This window comes from Engystomops pustulosus, chromosome 2 (genome assembly GCF_040894005.1).
Source record: "Engystomops pustulosus chromosome 2, aEngPut4.maternal, whole genome shotgun sequence".
Taxonomy (NCBI): domain Eukaryota; kingdom Metazoa; phylum Chordata; class Amphibia; order Anura; family Leptodactylidae; genus Engystomops; species Engystomops pustulosus.
Genome location: NC_092412.1, coordinates 87,942,576 through 87,959,342, shown reverse-complemented (window position 1 = coordinate 87,959,342; position 16,767 = coordinate 87,942,576). Strand labels below are relative to the sequence as shown.

General features: G+C 37.5%; 1 protein-coding gene across 1 annotated transcript in view; it reads right to left on the bottom strand.

The window, feature by feature from the left end:
- Window positions 1-16,010, bottom strand: part of HS6ST3 (heparan sulfate 6-O-sulfotransferase 3) — a 440,971-nt gene extending 424,961 nt beyond the window's left edge. Inside the window, exon 1 of the mRNA XM_072135440.1 lies at window positions 14,930-16,010. Within this exon, the coding sequence (XP_071991541.1) occupies window positions 14,930-15,489 (560 nt within the window). The 5' untranslated portion in view covers window positions 15,490-16,010. The remainder of the gene's footprint in view (window positions 1-14,929) is intronic.
- Between the last annotated feature and the right edge of the window lie 757 nt (window positions 16,011-16,767).

The window sequence follows — 16,767 nt, the reverse complement described above, 5'->3', positions numbered from 1 at the left end:
AACACCCACGGTCGGAGTGGGCTCAGATTGGGGGTGTTTAACGAGTTAAATGCCGTGGTCAGCACGACCACGGCATTTAACATGCCTTCCGGGGGTCTTTTCCCCACGATTGGCACCCCCGTGCCATTTTTGGGGGCCCAGAGATGCCTGATGGTAGTGCCTTTAAGATGGCCTATGTGCATGCGTATAGGCTGACACTGCTAATACCCTGCAATACATAAGTATTGCAGAGTATTATTAAGAACAAGCAATCAGATGATTGCTTGTTCATGCCCCATGGTGAAATAAGTAAAAAAGTTAAAAAAAAAATGTTTTTCAATAAAAAAATAAGTTTATAAATCACTATAAATGCCAATAAGCCCAAAACACATAAAGAGACATATAACGCTCAAAAAAGTCTAACTCATAATACAAACCCCACATATATAGTATCACCACCTCCATAACAATCCGTAGAATAAAATTAAATAACTATTGAATCCGTACATCCGAACATCGTAAAAACCTTTTACCTATTGAAGCCCCCAAAAAATGCAATAAAAAGTGATCAACAAAACATATGATACTGTTGCAAAGTACAACATGTCCCGCGAAAAACAAGCCATCAACCAACTCCGTAGCCAAAAAAGTAAAAATGTTATGCCACTTGGAAGAGGGCGATGCAACAATGATAGATTTCCCCCCACATAAGGGTTTTATTTGGCAAATTTAGTAAAACATAAGAAAAAATATTCATTTATGGTATCAATGTAATCGTTTCGACCCATAGAATAAAGATAACATGAAAAAAAAAAAGTAAAAAATCCAGTACAGAATTGATGCTTTTCTACTCGTGACCTCAAAACAAAGTTCCTAAATTTTCAACAATAAGGGATACCAACCCCAAAATGGTAAAAATGGAAAAAGCATCTCGTCCCGCAAAAAAAATGCCATCACATGGCTCCAATAATAAAATAGCAAAAATTTTATAGTCTACAAAAGGGGCCAATGAGGAAACTAAAATCCTGGCAGCTGCAGGTCCCTCCTTCCCTTCCACGCCTCATGCCCATAAAACAAGTAACGGCCACATGAGGGGGGTCTCTGAACTCGGGAGAAATTTCAAAACAAATTGTATGATGGGTTTTCTCTTTTTATCTTTTAGAAATGTATAAATTTTAGGGCTAAATGAACGTATAACTGGCACAATTTGGCCATTCTAAATTTCACCTCCATTTTGATGTAATTACTATGAAGATCTCAAGGGGTTAACAATCTTCCGAAAAGCTGTGTCTGATAGTTTGAGGGGTGCAGATTTGAAAACGGGTTGATTATATAGGGGGTTTTTATGCTAAATATGTAAAATTTCACTTAAAACTGTATTTATCCCCAAAATAAAATTAAAAAAGTAAATTCTGAAAATACAGAAAATCGATAATCTATTTGTAAGCCGCGTGACATCAAAATAAATTATCCACACATTTCAAAAATGATCAAAATGTAAAGTAGACATATGGGAAATGTTATTCAGAAGGTTATTTAGGTGGTAAATCTATCTGCCTGAAAACGCAATGATTTCGAATTTCGAAAATGGCAAATTTTTAAAAAAATTCATCATTTTTTCTTTTTTTGTAAATAAACGCAAAACTTATCAGCCAAAATTTACCACTAAAATGAAGTACAACACGTGGGGAAAAAACATTCTCAGAATCGTCTAGATAAGTAACAGTGTTCAAAAGTTATAACCATATAAAGCGACGCAAGTCAGAATCCAAAAAATGGGACTGAGCCTTAAGCTACAAAATGGCTGCGTACTTAAGGGGTTAACAAAATGCGATTCTATTAGCCCCAATAAACAAGATCAAGAAGGCTCATATATTTTTCCTTTTCTACATAGATATTTTCATCCCATCTTACCAAAATAGTAACAACAAAGTGAATGACCCCTTAGAAAACTAAGCAGAATGTTCTACTCTCCAAAAGTTTTCAGCATTTAACTTTACCTGAATGTGTGCATTTATTGTTCAGAAATAAGAAACAAATTGTATCATTAGCAGAACAAATAAAGTATAGCAGAAAAGCCTGATATAAGTGAAGACAGCTAATGGAGCATCAAATCATCTGCTCCACACCAATTACAGTATAGAATAGGTTGCTTGATTAGTTTCCAAATCAAATATATAACAGCCAAAAGAAAAAGAAAGTTATTAAGCTTTTCACTTCAACTCTACTGCTATTAGTCAGAGACTGTATAATATTGGGAATTAAATTTCCCAAAAAAACTCATATTATTTACTGAACATACTGAAAAAACATTACAAAGTGTGGCAGGAGTATTATACCACAACGGGGGAATACGTGAGATGTATCAAATTGAATTGGAAAAGATTTACTAAGCAAAGTGTGGCAGCATCAGGCTCTTGTTGGAGAGAAGCTCCCATGCCAGTTTGACCAGTAAACAGCCCCAGCAGTAACATATGCAAGAATTGTGATGCCATTATTTATAGAAGATGTAGAGGGACCAGAAATAAAAAAAGTGTACAGCATAAATAAATGGGGTATTTCCACAAAGAAGGGATTCTTAACCCCTTATCACCGACACTAGTTTTCAGCTCAATGACCAGACTCGATTTTTCAAATCTGACAAGTCTCACGATAATTGGTTATAACATCGGAACGCTTTAACATATCCCGGTGATTTTGAGAATGTTTTCTCGTGACACATTGTACTTCATGTTAGTTATAAAATTTAAGTGATAAGTTTTGCATTTCGTTCTGAAAAAAAGTGAAAATTTGGCAAAAGTTTGTAAAAATTCTTCATTTTCCAAGTTTGAAATGTTCTGGTTTCCAGACAAGATGTAAAACTACCCAAAAAGTTTGATAATTAACATTTACAGAATATCTGCTTTATGTTGGGATGATATTTTATGCTTCCGGTCATTTTTCTAGGATGTTATGAGGTGCAGAACTTTAGGTGCGATTTTTCTTATTTTCATGAAAATTGCCAAAACTCACATTTTGAGGGACAACTCAGCTTCCAAGTGACTTTGTAAGGCCTAAATAATAGTAAAACCCCATAAATGACCCCACTATAGAAACTTCACCCCTCAACGTATGTAAAACAACTTCTATTAAGTCTATTAACCCTTTAACTGTTTCACATGGGTTAAAAAATATGGACCTGCGATTTAGAAACTATTGAATTTTTTTGGAAAATACATTCATTTAGGCCAAAACTGAAATTTTCAGAATAAATTAAATGATGAAACGCACTGCAACGCTTGATGCCCAATTCCTCCCGAGTGTACTGATACCCCATATGTGGTGGTAAACTTCTGTACAGGCGCACGGCCAAGTATAGAATGAATGGAGGCGCCATTCACAGCAGATTTGTATTGTCACATTGTACGACCTATAAATTTTTATTTTTTTTTGGTAATACAAACATATGAGGGCTTATTTTTTATGGGATGAGATACAATGTATAGATAATGTATTTTGGGAGTCTAAAGCTTATTCTTGAGATTTTATTAACTATTTCAAGAGGGACACAAACAAAATCATCAAATTTTATTTTGGATTGTTAGCATTTTTTTTCCCCCCGCTCTCCGTAATGTAAAAATAATATTTTATCTTTATTCTCTGGTTCACTACGATTGCGGTGATACTTCATTTAAATAGTTTTTCTTATTTTTGCTTAATTTTCCTGAGCAAAACCAATATTGGAGAAAATCGCATTGTTTTTACTATTGACAACTTTTCAGGGCCATAACTTCTGTATTTTTCTGTTGTCAGATCTGGTTGAGGGCTTATTTTTTGCGAAAACAGTTGTTCTTTTCAGTCGTAACATATTAGGGAACGTAACTTTTTTTAATCACTTTTTAGAACATTTTTTGTGATGGTGTTTGATGAAAAATTGTATACTATGGGAAGTTTTCCGAGTTTTTTTTTTACGTAGTTCACCGAGCGGGTTCAATATTGATTTAGATTTATTGTACAGATTAATACGGACGCGGTGATACCAAATATGTATGTTTTTGTGTTTTATTTACTGTATATGCATTTTATGTGTTACTGGGGAGATTATGGGACTTTTATTTTATTTATTTATTTAATTATATTATAAAAAGTTTTACATTTTTTTTTTTAACTTTTTTTAACTTTTTTACATTTTCTACTTTTCATCCGATCGCTTATTCAAACCTTTACACTGCAATACACTTGTATTGCAGTGTATAGTGTAAGTAACTGAGCATGCTGCGCATGCTCAGTTACTTACAGCCGGGTCCTGCCAGGAAGGCAGAAGAGGAGCCGACAGCCTCGGGTCACTCGTCGGGACCCGGGGCAGCGGCAGGAGGGATCGGATCCCCCGGTAAGCACACCGGGGGGGGGGTCCGATCCACGGGGGACACACTTGCACGCCGCGGTCATGCTTGACCGCGGCGTGTAAGGGGTTAAACACCCGGGATCGGAGTTTTTCCGATCCCGGGTGTTAGTGCTGGGTCTGGGCTGTGATATCACAGCCCGACACCGGCACCAGCGAGACCCGGTGTCCCGATATCTTCTTCTGACGCGGCGCCGTCGAAAGGCGTCGCGTCAGAAGAAGTACCCTTAATGACCGCCGTAGAATCCCGATAGGGCGGTCATTAAGGGGTTAAATATACTCTGGATAACAAAATAACACATTCTCTAATTCACTGTTATTAACAAAAAAATAAAGCATTTCACAGATATAATTCAAACCTGGCTTTATCAGTCCTGGTGTATACAATTTCAGTTGCCCCTGAATACGACCGTAAATCTTCTGACTATGGTTGGATTCTTCTCATGAATGGCTTCTCTTGTCTGCACACTGCAGTGCTCTCTGCCTCCTGCCCCTCCCCCGTGCATTACAAGACCAACTCAGACAGAGGTACTTCCTGCTGACGAGCAGCAGCGTGCAGAGACTTACTGTACTAGCTACAGACTGATAAGATCTTTATCTTATGTGCAGATAGCAGAGCTTATTTTTACAAAGCTTCCATTGGCAGGCTAGGTAGCCCATATCTGGATAGAACAAATCAAAAATAAAACAGTAGACTAAAAATTATTATTTATACAAAGGTAGCGTGTGCTATTTGGTGCACAGAGGAAAACACTGATGAAGACATTTTTCTGGCGAAACATGTCGAGGGGCTAATGTTTACAAATTTTTAATTAGCAGTGTTGTACATTCATAGCTTGTCAGCACATACAATATACTATGTCATTTACAGAGGGACAGCCAGAGTTCTACCTGTTACATAGGATCACACTATGTCATCACTTATTGACCATAAGGTCAGATGGTGTAAGCAGTCTCTGGAATATAAGAGCCAGACCGGTATAGCAGCCATAGCAGGGATAGCTGTGGCGGTTACCCGGCTTTTACAGTATACGGCTCGCTGGGCACATCATAACCCCGATTATCTTGCAATATTGACAGCACTATACAGGACTTCCAACCCAATCTGACCAATAGTGTGGCTGTGATAAATGATTTATACAGGTTATAAACTCCACTCTGTCCTATGTCCCACATACTAAGTATAGCTTCTTTGACATCACCTATGATGTAGACTATGCTGTGTTTTTAAACATGTTTTCTCCTGTGTACCAAGTAGCACATGATACCTTTGTATAAATTATAATTTTTAGTCTACTGAATGAAAGTGACGTTTTATTTTTGATTTGTTCTGTCCAGATATGGGGTACCTAGCCTGCCATAGGCAGTTTTGTAAAAATATGTTATGAATCACTGCCATGACAGTAGGTTAGTTTTTTGGAAAAATATTCATATAGCAGAGCTGACTCTATATATGTGTTATAGGGGCGTTTGCAGAGCTGAGAGTGTCATTTTGTTTTATGTCTCATGGATCTCATCATCTCTGATCTGTATCATCTCCCGTTTATATATGTCAGATACTAGTACAATGTTCAGAAGGTAAATAAAAGTTTAGCTAAACCCTGGATGCTGATAGTCTAAGCCCTAAGTCAGAGCACTCTCTGAAATTTTACAATGACCATTACTTCATGATATGAGCTAAAACAGCATTAAAACTAAGTACAATTGTAAAATAAGGGGGTTAAATTGATCTCTCTTGTATAAAAATCACTAGGGGATTCAAATTTGAGAACTTTCTTTTATGGGCAAACCCCTTTAAGTTTATTTTTGGGATACCCATCTTTGGTGTCCATTGCAGGACAGATCCTTATCTGTATTCTATTATGTTCCTATAAAAGATAAAAATACAGAAATGACAACACAGATCAGTACATTGATTTACTTAATATCAGATCATCTATGGTCGTGACAATACCATAAATATTACTGTAGCCATAGAGCAAATTATTCACCAAAGAGAAATTCTTCCCCTGTTCACCTTTATACAGGGTCTGCCTTGTAGACATGCCTTATTATATTGTTCCTGGTCGCACATCTGCTTCATCTGCTATTTGCGAGTATGGCCATTCTGTGTTCTTTGACTATCTATTCAATGGTTACAAATTAGGAACTTTTTCTTAAAATAAACCCTTGTAACTCTTTATACACCTCCATTCAATGTCTCCCCAGCTGTGTAATTATATGTTTGTGTATGTTAGAAACAGCAGGACTGTGACAATCACCACAGCACAGCCCCTCCTCTCAGGTTTATATGTGAATGCTACATTGGTTACTCAAAGTCATGGCCTGTACTGTGTTCAGTGAAGAGATCTCTCAAACCAGTGCACCAGGGTGCTCTAAGAACAGCTAAAATCCTGGAAAATAAATACATTTTTCCTGCTGCAATTACACATAGTTATTATCACATAGCTCTCCAGGACTACTCCCTTATATTTCCGCAGTATTACATGGTTAATTCTCATGAGGAATTCCCCTTAAGTGCCAATTACATTGCCAAACAATGGTAATGATTATTGGAAACAAGAGTTCATTGGGAAAAAAATTATATTAATGGGTGCACTTGCCTTTTTGCATTTAATAAATCTGCCTTTTTAATAAGAAGCCTTTTTTGCAATGTTTTTGCCTTATTCAGTATAAAAAAAGTCAACAAGCCTTTTTTAACTCATTTATTAAGAATAATAGAAGATATAAGTGAAAAAGCCACATATTATATAAATGTTCATCTCATTCTCTGGTTATATGAAGTAAAACACCAAACTCATTTATCAGCATAAAAAACAGTATGTACAGTGGGTATATGCACGACACCCCAGTCCCCCCAACGTGCTGTGTGAGCCGCAGGGCCTATTAAAATACACTTTTCACCATATAGAATTGGCTTTATACATAAGCATCCAGCGAGGAGGATAAGGCCAAAGCAGAGTACACTGTGATGGGGGAGTCTCACCATTTACCCCACACCTTGTTAAATTTTTCAGGATGATTTCTGTGAATGTATACAACTTTGTCAAAAGGGACTACACTATTTACAAGAGATTTCCATTGAGAGCAGGTGGGTGATGTGGAATCCATCCACCTTATGGCTACCGCTTAACGTGCCATAAATAAAGCTTCACGGAGAAATGTCCTTGTATGGTGAGGCCAGATCTCCTCATTCAGTATTCCGAACAAGCATATCTCCAGGGAGCACTCCACCGGGACCCCACTATATCGCATATGCAGTGACATCCCTCCAGAACTTCTGAAGGTGTGGGAAGGTCCATATCATATGCCCGAAAGAGGCAAGGAAGAAATTTCATCTGTGACAGTTAGGGGACAGAATTTGGCCCATTTTGTGGAGCCTTATTGGTGTGATGTAGCTTTGGTGGATGATATAAAGTTGTATTAACCTTTTATTTACTGAAGGTGTAACGTGATGAACTCCTCCTCGCTTAATACTGGTATCAGAACCTTCCATTTCTCCAATTCCCTCAATTAGCTAGAACTGGTTTTTGCCGGAATGAAATAGGAGTATATGGTAAATATCAGTCCTCCAGATTCCTGTGAATGGACTACTCCTATTAAAGGGCAAGAGGAGAAAACAGGGGTCTGTCCTGGGAGAAATTGAGTCTGGAAAGCGTGCCATCGCTGGAAAAAATGGAGCATATATTGTTTGGAGGTTTTGTATTTTTCAACCATTTGTGCAAAAGACATAAATGTCTGACCTTCCAACACATCCTGAACTCTTGTCACTCCCTGAGCCTTCCCGAATTTGGGGTCAAGTACATTTGTAATATGCATAAGTTCTAGGGTTTTTTTCCCATAGGGGGGTCTCTAGGGGAATTTCAGTATATTTTATAATTCGGAGAGCCTCCCTCCATGCACCCCTAGCCACCCTGTAAATTGGTAATAGCTTAATACCCATCCAAGTGGGGGAGAAGAGGAAGGGCCATAACCATTTGGAGATGAGATTTGTAGCTAAATGTATGTCAGGGGTAGTGAGTTCCTCATTGCCCACCCAAGCGCCCAAATGTTTAGTCTGTCCCATTTAATAGTATAAATGCATATCCGGTAATGCCATCCCAGCCAATGTTTTGGGTCGTTGCAGTTTTGCTAGTTGTAGTTTAGAGTGTCCTGAGCCCCAGATGAATTGAATCATCATGGAGTCCAATGCCTTAAAAAAGGAGTTCGAGATAGGAACAAACGTGTTAGAAGTTATATAAAGGCACTTTGGCTGGACAGAAGTATCAACATGTCTATTGTAAAATGAAACTTGCTTCCAGCCTGCATCGAAAGGTGAAATATGAAAAATTGAACTACAGTATATGATGTTTCCAATGTATTGCAAAGTAGTAGTCTATATAAGCCCTTCTTGTGCATGAGTCCCAGAAATAATCTGGAAAATAAAGACAGGGCAGTGATTGTGAACCTTTAGAAACCAAGTACCCAAACTACAAATGCCAAAAGGCATGATAAACCCATTAGTCAAGAGTTACTGTAAAATTTACCTTTTATTTGTTTTTTATTGGCATTTGTGGCCAATAAAACTACTTGGATACGTGGGACAATCTTTCTTATATTTTGCAAACTACAACTAAAACCCACTTATATATTGCAAATTGCCAACATGAAAATTTACACAGTAAATTATTGCTCTCGCTCTATCACAGCTTTCAATTGTAACAGTGCCCAAAGGACACCAATTCAGTAGAAAGAATGAGAAATTTGAATTATCATTGTATCTTTCCTCCAGAGTTCCCAAAGCAGGAGTTTCCAATGATCATCTATCCATATAGACTCTTTCTCGCTCCTCCTGTAGTCCCAGGTAGCCAAGGATTTGTGAATTTAAAGTAGCACTGAACATGGCATATCCTAGGCTGTCTTGGATCGAATGAGGAGGCTAGAGTCCTGTCTAGCAAACTCTGTACTGGGGTGACAGCAAGGGTGCCCACATAGAGGGCTCTGAATACCACCTCTGGCTCCCGTGCATAGGTTTACCACCACTGGTCTAGGGTGTACACTACATGACGCACCAATTTAAAACAGAGTATAAGGGCAATAATAGTATCCCCCAGAAGATAAATATAAACGTGTAAACAACCTGCATAAATGAAGAACCATGAGTAGTGGTCAACTCAATGCTCAACTATTATTTTTCTCCAACAATTTACCAGCAAAAATCTATGACTAATTCTGATCCAGTGACCATGTAGATGAGTAATAGACTTAACTGACACATATGGCACAGTGCTATTCAATGTATTTAAAGCACTGAAATAAGTTCCATTTCCATTTTTATTTGAAAGCTCTTTTTAACCTCCTTGTCAGCATGAATTCCAGAGGAATTTATATACTAAAGACTAATGGACTCAGAAGCAGAATTACATGTCAATGATCATAACACAACACTGCCACTGATTCTGTACAAAGTGAATATGATTTGCAGTTTGGATGCAGATGATGATAGACTGAAGTCACTATAAACAAAGCAAATGTGATATTAATCCCAGGCTTCCTGATTTCATTGGTACTGAGAGTGATATAAAAGAGCCGGCATTATATCTTTATTTAGTTATAGAACTATTCTGCTGTGGGCAATCACATCAGAAGATTTTCACATCGAAGGACATGTTCGAGGCACACAGAGACTTATGTGCTACAACATGACATCCTACTGTTATAGACTTTAAGTTTCTTAGGTCTAAGTTGGCAACATTTTCCATATTGTCATAGTTTAGACAAGCAATTTCTTAGTAATGTAGTCATTCAACCCATAAGATGCATGGCTTACAGCAAATATAATGAACAACTGGTACACTGCAAATATAAAACAAACACTTTGTAGAAGTTTGTGAGAAGGTTAAAACTCAATGGTGAATGTCATTTTGACTTTTCCAAGGGTTACATTTGGAGTCTATGGCTTATTTGTTATAGAAACATACAAACATTCAAACCACTACATAGAAGTTATACTCAAAAAATTCAAATTATTTATTTCATCAATAGATTCAAAAACAAAAAACATATGTTGAAAAGGACGCAGTAGTTTATGGGAGTCTAGAGGCATAAATGGTGCAACCATAACAATACCAATAATTATTCATAGGAGACTTATATGTTTAAATATCATTATATATTATTATATCATAATATCATTATATGTAATTATTAACAGGGCAGAGTAAATACGATTTGATAAATAAAAAAAAATATACTGGCAAGAGCATAAGCACTGCAAAGCTCAGCATTAGAGGATGAGAACATTACTGCATTACCACAGGAAGACTTATGGATGATGACCCCAACTCGTATTCTGTCAAGAAAGTTTAGTTCAAAGGCTTAGGCTGAAAGATTTAGTGGGATGTTATCATCCCACAGTCTACCGGTGGCAATGCAGTAATGTAAGTTAACAACCTCCTATGCTTTGTAGTACTTAGCCTCACAATATATCCTGCTGCAGTAATATTGTTACTATATTTATACATTTACCCAACTGTATTTACTCTGCCCTGGTAATAATTATACTCAGTCTTATCACTGTTGTTTTATTGCAACACATTATAAATGATTCATTGTATTATTCTATGGCTACCCCATTGAAGACTCTGGGATTGACTCCTATGAACTACTGCATCCTTTTTTAATATATGTGTTGTGTAACCTGAAGTAAACAGTTCGTATTTTTGAGTGCGACATTTGTAAAGTGTTTTTTAGTACTCTTTGTAGATTTGTAAAGCTATATGAAAAACCCTGTTGGTAACTCTTGTAAATTACGGGAGAAATATTATAATATGGGAGTATTACATATAGATTGTTATTTAACATTTTTGTTTCTCCTATAACTAGATGTCATTATTTGGTATACAGGCAGTCCCCAACTTAAGGACACCCGACTTACAAACAACAGTTAAAGACGGACCCCTCTGCCCACTGTGACCTCTGGTGAAGCTTTCTGTATTTACTTTAGTCCCAGACTGCAATGATCAGCTGTAAGGTGTCTGTAATGAAGTTTTATTGATAATCCATGCTCCAATTACAGCAAAAAATTGTCTGGAACTACAATTATAAAAACTACAGTTTCGACTTAAGAACAAAACTATGGAACCTATCTTGTATGTAACCAGGGGACTCCCTGTATATGTTTTTGTTATGGATTAAGTTACAAGTAAAAGTAAACTAAAGCTCTGAAATACCTGGATTTCTGCATTGGTTACCAAAAGAATATGGATTCCTTGTTACCTACTGTAAGTCACATTCATAAACATACACAATCTCACAACATCAATAACACCCAACCATTGAACTGTTCATTATTTTTTCTTAGGGAAACTGAGTAAAAATACAGTGCTGGAAGACAAGTTATGTGAACCCCTGTGTTTTCCTGACTTATACAAGGGTTATTTGCATAAAGTGTTTTAATTATGGAAATAAGATTGGATTCAGAAGTTATTATCCAATTAAATAAAGGCACACATAGCCTATTTATGGTAAATCAGTTCCAAAAATATTGGGTAGTGTGGATCCTGCCTCAAGAACATCTGTCTTTATGCCTGACATGTCAATTCTAGGAAAAACATACTTATATTCCCCATGAAATTACAATTTCACAGCATATTTTCTCTGAACTCTACTCATGCATATCGATACATAGAGAATAAGGTGTTAATTTTCTCCTTGTCAAAGTACTTTGAAGACACCTAATTCATTCACAAATATCTAAAAGGGATAAGATATAGTTTTCACTAATGATTTTTTTATACCAAAATAAGAGAATGCCTTAGTTCACACCACAGTGATTTAAATAGTATTCCATATCAATAGAACATTTTGTGCAATTTCTATCATAAGTATAACAGAATTTTACATCGTAGTACAAAAAAGAGAATTGGAAGCAGCATGGTACTTTTATCTGCAGTTTCCTCGCATGAACTGCATGAAAACTGCAATGGCTATGGAATGGGGCTGATAAATGAATGGATCTGCAGTAGTGTAAACTGCGAAACCTTGGCAAACAGAGAGACAATTTCTGCCATGAGACACCAGTCAATGTTCCCAGCACCTTGGCACTAACTAAAGTTATTTTTTCCCAGCCATCTTCTGGCATGATGTAGTCACAATATAAAGATAACATCATCAGGGAATGAACCCGAATGGTGGAAACACAAGCTGTATTCATGTAGTTGTTAAACAATTGAAATCCTTTTATTTTAATGAAACACAAGGTCATCACTTTAACAGCACAGTTTGTGAGAACACATAAAAGTCAACTCTGCACCAATAAAAACATTTTAGATGGGAGATGGCATTTAACATACAAAACAAAGGTACATGGCACAAAACAAAAGACACTACAAATTAATTTATGCATAATAGTAGCAAAAAGGTTATAGGACACATAAGAGAAACTATATGCAGAATGGAACAAGAGAGCAGAACATATTTTCTTCAGAAATAGGCATTTGTTATGGCAGGACTAACTTATTATTAACTTCTGCCTAATGGGCCTCATTCAGAAACTCCAAAGCCCAACAAAGGAGTCTAAATCTCACCAATGTTTATCATACCAGGTAGGAGATAGTAAAGTTGAAGAGGTATATAACACTGCACCTATTCAAATAAAATGTATGTATGAAGATGAAATGAATATAGTTTAAGGTGACAAAGCAGTACACAGATTTTAGAAGCCTACAATATATGTGTGTCATCTTTAAGAGGATATTCCTATCTTAGATGTAGGTTCCAGCTCTGGGATATACACCTTTCTTCAGAACGGGGGTCAAACCCTGTAACTGTTGTCTAACCTCTAAGAATGAAGAGAAGATACATTCAAGGACTTCTTTATTAACTGCAATGGGAGTTCCACAAATATCTGAACCCTATTATGTAATAGTGTGCATGTAAGTGTGTGTGTATGCGCAAACTTGTATTTAGTGTCAAGAATATTGAAAGAATTGCAGGCAGTCCCCAGCTTACATTCAAGATAGGTTCTTAAGGTGTGTACTAAAGATGAATTTGTATGTAAGTCAGTAATGCATATTGTATCATTGTAACTCCAGAAAAAAATGTTTTGCTCCCCTGACATTTGAATTTTCAAAGTTTTGTGCTGTCAGGCAAATAACAATAATAATAACAATAATAATAATAATAATAATAATTCCTTTATTTACATAGAGACAAGGATTATCAATAAAGCTTCATTAGAGTCACCTTACAGCTGATCATGGCAGCCTGGGAATACAGTCAAACATCCAGAGAGCTTCACCAGACGTATGTAACTAGGGGTCATCTGTAAGTCAGGGACCACCCGCAATGTAGTATAAAAAAGTAAATAATCCCACCATAGACAATCCCTTTATACTTTCATCTCGTACTTTAGCAACAAAGAGAGAACACACTTGTACATCACGTCTGAGTGATACTATGTAACAATAGTGAATAAACAATAGGCAGTACAGTGGAGAGAAGAAGAGGCCCTACATGTTAACCCCTACTTTGCTGACCCCAGACATCATCATTATCATGCAGAGTGTACACACAGCCAATGCCAGGGGCAGACCAGCAATTCTATTGCTGAACGAAAGACAAACTGCTTTACAGTCCACAGTTATCATCATTATCATGCTGAGTGCACATGCAGCTAATAATGCCAGAGACACAAGATTCCATAGCTGAACGAAAGCTACTTTACAGCCCACCACAGTCTCCACCATTATCATCTGTAGTACATGGGGATGGCCAGGGGTTCCAATATCTGAACACTGCTGCACAGTCCCTGATAATCTTCATCATTACACAGAGAAACAAACAAGGAAACACAATTCCACGTGCACCATGATCTCCCCACAGAGGGAAGAGATTGTTCACAACAGGACATACTCTACTAAGGGATACCTGTCTGGAAAATATGGTCTGGACAGTGAGTATATAGTATAACTAACATCCTAGCTAAATATAACTCATTATAAAATGCACAGACTGCACACATGTTGGACATTGTAACATTCTGAATATATACTGGATATAACATAATAGATTAGAATGGATTATGATCTCATTATGATTTCACTAAATATGTTTCTATTGTAGTACCTGCCAGATCAAGACAATATAATCCAATGTGTCTTGACGAAACAGTTATAGATAACTAGATAGATAGATAGATAGATAGATAGATAGATAGATAGATAGATAGATAGTGAATGACATCAGCAGGTAAAGTACTGTTAGGTAAAGCATACATGCTGAGAACTGTTTTCTGTATTCCTTCCTCTGCTCCACGGAGTGCAGTGCAGTACATTACAGCTGGCAGGCAAACAGAGCTACTGTCCAAGGTGCTGAAATCTGTATCCACTATACAAGATGCTGTCCAGCACAGTATATAACAATGCCTACATAGGTATCAACAGTAAATAACAGATATTACATGGAATTAACAGAGCATCATAGAAGCATGTAGATTAAATTGCAGCATTACAATGTACACTATACGTGGTTGACCTATGTGCCTATTTGGTCTGAACTAACATTTAGGTAAGGGACAATTGTACTGACCTTTGATTCTTCTGACTGTCCTTTTTCTCCATTATAGCTGGTACACAGTTTGTAAGCTCAGTCCAGTCTGCATGCAATCCGCAGCTCCAGCCTGTAGAGAAGCGAGAGAACAACCAGGTCTCCTTCCTCCCAGGACGGTGGCAGGTGCACTTCTTCTGGCCAGGCTTGCAGTCACAGGGTTGCTCCAGGTGGATATTCCTCACCAAGTGCCTCCCAAAAGTAGTGCCCCCTGTTTTCTGTATATGCAAGAAAACAATCACATCATCCCCTTTAATGTTAAAATCCACAAACCTATAGAGGTCTTTGGCTGTAAATTTGAAGGTCGGCTGAAATTTTTGAGGGATGTTGTCCTCAGGAACTTCATTCTCATCATCCTCACCCTGCCACTGAGCCTCTGCCATGGCAGGAAAGTCTGAGGACTGGGCTGCTCCTCTCACAGAGTCTCCTGCTCGAAAATGCCATGAGCTGGTCCCAGTAGGACATATATACTGGTAGACAATCATTACAAAGAGTACAGCAAGAACCGGAGCCAAGATCAACTTGTTGGCTCTTTCATCCATGATTCCAGGAAGGCTTTTCTCATGAATAAGGAAGGATTTCTGCACCTTTATTCTATAGGATCACATCAAGTAATATAAGTGAGCTTGTCTATTGATTCCAGTGTTGTAACTTGCTTCTTCACAGTGCCCATCTCTAGAGGACATGTTCTCAAGGAGATAGCAGTCACAAGAAGTTACAAATGTGAGGAGGACACGTGAAGGTGCCAGGTGTCACACAGCATTCTTCTTACATTCCCTGCACACAGGAAACCCTCGCCGTCTGCTTCACACTGCTAGCATTTCTAACACACACAAAGCCAATAGCAAACTGATGTCTCAGTTCTCATAACCAATCACAGACTTGTGCTGGGAATAAACCAGACAGCATCTTCCACCAATAGAAAAGGTAAACAGGGAGTAGATAGACTCCTACAATGCAGACGCCAATGAGCAATGCACTGACGGCTAATAGAGCCCAATCAGTCCAGGGGTGGGCAAGGTCTGCAGGAAACCAATACAAGCAGGAGCTGGATGTGGAATAATCACCTCCTCATCCACGTTCAGTTACTGCAGCACTGAGCATCTGCAGCTCCTTGAAGAGGGAGCAAGGAAGAAAAAACTTTAAAGATCCTTAAAGGAGGACTAGACTTAAAATTGCACAGCTCATTAACATATAGCTTAGAACCAGGGCTACAATTATTCACATGTATATATAAGGTGATGATTAAAGAATCAGTGCAAAAGCATCCGGTAATATTCACTGTATGAGCCAATGCAGGCTAAAACACGGATCTGTTTTCCAGCACTCAAGCTATGTTGCCTTCTGTCCAATAAAAGTGAATGGGTCAATGTTCAATGATTATTATGCCTTTAGTAATGAGCAAACTGAAAGTCATTTCACTAATGTATTTCTAATGAAGAACACTCTCAAGGCTGTTTCCAGAGAACAATAGTTTACATTTTACAACAAATGTATATAGTTTCCCTTATAAGCTCATTGAGAACATGACCAAATCTCTGCTGCTGAGCAGATTAATGAATATCATGCTAGGATGACAACACTGCAAATGAAATAGTATAAGCGATCAGTTTGCAGCATTGCTCCAGCTAATATGTGTTCTGTGTATAATTATGCCTATTTCATTGCTCTAAATATCACTGGTCTCTGGGGGTGCTGTATTTATCACTGCTCCTCTAGTCTACACAAAGACAGATTTGTCACACATTGAAGAGAGCTGCGTTAAATTTCATTGAATTAGGCTGCTAAATTAGAAATCTGTGCCAAGTGAAAACATGAAG